The 2726-nt window shown below is 56.4% G+C and overlaps 1 protein-coding gene across 1 annotated transcript; it reads right to left on the bottom strand.

Moving 5' to 3' along the window:
- Positions 1-6: 6 nt before the first annotated feature.
- LOC121918332 (polymerase delta-interacting protein 2-like) lies at positions 7-2537 on the bottom strand. The gene is made up of 2 exons (XM_042444396.1): positions 1907-2537; positions 7-290 (listed from the first exon to the last, which is right to left on the bottom strand). Exons 1-2 carry the CDS (start codon positions 2113-2115, stop codon positions 176-178), a joined length of 324 nt encoding a protein of 107 aa, XP_042300330.1. The 5' UTR covers positions 2116-2537; the 3' UTR covers positions 7-175.
- Positions 2538-2726: the final 189 nt, after the last annotated feature.

Below are 2726 nucleotides of genomic sequence, written 5' to 3'. Positions count from 1 at the left end.
AAAAAAACTACAAACTTAATAGGAAAAGTTAAAATACATCACCGCATTAAAATGCCATTAATGTTAAAAACAATAAAGTTAAAAATACAGTAGATACAGAGGTCCATAAACATGCCCCCCTGAAACCAATGACCATTATCTGCATGTATGAAGAGACTAGTCTTTGCTTTCCTCCCTAAAACAAGGGTCCCTCCCAAAACCTACTTACCTGTCCTGTGTCATATTTGCCCTGCTGCTTTGGCACTTCGAAGACACCCACCGTCTCCAAGACTTTGCCCTCAGGACGGTTCCTGGCATTGAGGAAGAGAAGAGAAGAGAGAAGTCAGGCTCAAGCAAGATGGTCAAGCAGCCAGAGCCTGGACTGGCCTCAAAGTCCAGCTTCCGTCTCTTTGTCCAGCTGCGAGTCCAGAAGCCAAGACCCAAAGATCACCGAGAATGAAGCCAGGGATGTCAGCCTAGTACAGGAGTTAAAGTTTAATCTCAGAGGCGGCTGCCGTCACGATGACCACTGGCTTTTGGAGAGGACGAAATAAACTCCTACAGATGTCTGATTGAGGCACCATAAATAGCTAAACGGATCCTCCCTGTTGAAAAGGGTTTGGTCTGGACATACTAAGACTGAGGCAAAGAACAGAGCTATGGAGGAATCAGGACCCTATGGAGGAATCTCATGTCCCCAAAATGGGCTGCCAGAATCTCTGCCCCAAAAACCATAACAGCAATTGAGGGTCCTTGGGAAAACTATAGCCCCCAACTCAGCCTTGCCAAGGCAGCAGCTCCTGCCTCCAAAGTCTGCCCCACCAGATCCATAAAACATTACTTAGCCAGTGGATCAGTGAGAAAAGCAAGGCAATGCCAGTGAGGAGCCCATAAAACCCTCTTCTCCGTCCTCCCTGCCCTCCTCTTTTTATGCTGCCAACTGGTACTCAGGGCTTCATTAAAGAGACTGTAAGGAGGCTGCAAATGTGTGGACTGTGAGAGCCATCAGCCCCAGACCGTACTATAAGAAGTGGTGATGGGAGTTGCAGTCCAACACAATTTGGAGGAGCCCTGGAACAGCCCAGAGAGGCAAAGCTGAGGAGTGGGGCCCAATGCAGCCCCAACTGTTCTTTGTACAACAGCAATAGCAAGTACACTTCCATAGTGGCTCCTCAGGGCAGTTTGCAAAGTGGAAGCTAACTGTCCCCAAGAAGCTGGGGACCCATTTTAGGGACTCTGGAAGGAGGCAAGCCAGGCCCCTCCAGCCATAACGCAGCCCCCTTCCCAAGGCCAGAGATGCAGTTTTTGGACTGCAGGTCCCAGAATCCCCCAGCCCCAAGGGCTAGGGATGGTAATATCCCAAAAGAGGGCTGGGGGTGTACCTTGGGGTTGGGGATGGTGGGACTCACAGTCCAAAAGGCAGCTTTGTCAAACAGTAGCCCTCTTCCTCTTCTATGACCCCCAAAAAAGCAACTTAGGGATGTGGCTTTTGGACTACAAGCCCCAGTATCCCCCCCCAAGAATGGCCCATGGGTCTCACAGTCCAAGAAGGAGTCAGGCTTCCCAAAGGACCCCTGGCTTAGAGACTGTCAGGCTGCCTATCCCAGAATCCCCCAAGAAGAAGGGCCCTTGAGGTCAAGGAGGGTGGGGATGGCAGTCCAAGGAAGGGGAGGCGGGGCTTTTGGGGCTGGGGATGATGGGACTCACAGCCCAAGGATGCATCCACAGTGGAGAGATAACCCAGCATCCTGGTTCAAGGCTATGGCATTCTGGGAGTTGGAGTCTGACAGACTCCAACTCCCAGAATGCCATAGCCTTGAGCCAGAAAGAGTTAAAGCGGTGCCAAAGCGGGTTATTTCTCCAGAAGGCGACTTTCCCGAAGGAAGCCTTGACCAGAAGGCAGTCCCCAGACCCTCCGCTCTCTCACCGCGAGGAGAGGAAGCGCCTCGGGGGGAGCCCCGTCCAGCCCCGCAGGAGACCCCTGGCTGCCCAGGGGAGACCCCAGGAGCCCGAGGAGGAGGAAGAGGAGGAGGCGGCCCGGGCCCGTCCCAGCACCGACGCCCAGCACCGGCTCCGCGCAGCCGCAGAACGGACCGAGCAGGAGGCGGCAGCAGCAGCCACGGCCGCCGCCGCCATTCCGCGGAGGGAGGAAGGAAGGAAGGAGTCCGAGGCCCTGAGCAGCAGCAGCAGCAGCGCCGCTACCCACAACCCCCCGCGCGCGGGCGCTCCTTTCCCGTCGTCCTCTGCGCCAGGGCCGCTCTAGGCGCCGCCGCGCGACCATAGAGAGGAAGGCGCTCTCTTCCTTTCTTTGCCAAGATGGCGTCTTCTCTTCGGGCGGGAAGGGCGCTCCGTGGGCGCCTCCTCCTCTCGGGCCTCGAGGTCCCAACGGAGCTGAGGGCCGAGCTGGAGGCCGCCCTGGCCCAAGAAGAGGAGGATGAGGAGCCCCGCGTCCCCTTCGCCCTCCTCCGCAGGCTGCACCGAGCGCTGAGGGAGGCCGGTGAGGGACCCCAGCCGTGACCTTTCACCCTTGACCTCCTCGGGGTCACCGCCTCCTTCAGGGCCTTGCTGTTGTTGTTGTTGTTGTTGTTGTTGTTCTGTGTGTCGTTTCTGCCTCATGGCGACCCTTTCCTGGGGCTTTCTTGCCAGTCCTCCTCGGAGGGGCTTTGGCCATCGCCTTCTTCCTCTGAGGCAGCGAGCTTCTTTCCTGCTGCTCCAGAGAATGGAACCCAATGGAGCAATGGAGGGGA

This window comes from Sceloporus undulatus, unplaced genomic scaffold (genome assembly GCF_019175285.1).
Source record: "Sceloporus undulatus isolate JIND9_A2432 ecotype Alabama unplaced genomic scaffold, SceUnd_v1.1 scaffold_8718, whole genome shotgun sequence".
NCBI classification, from domain to species: Eukaryota; Metazoa; Chordata; class Lepidosauria; order Squamata; family Phrynosomatidae; genus Sceloporus; species Sceloporus undulatus.
Note: the sequence above shows the minus strand (reverse complement) of the source record. Positions and strands in the feature narration are given on the sequence as shown.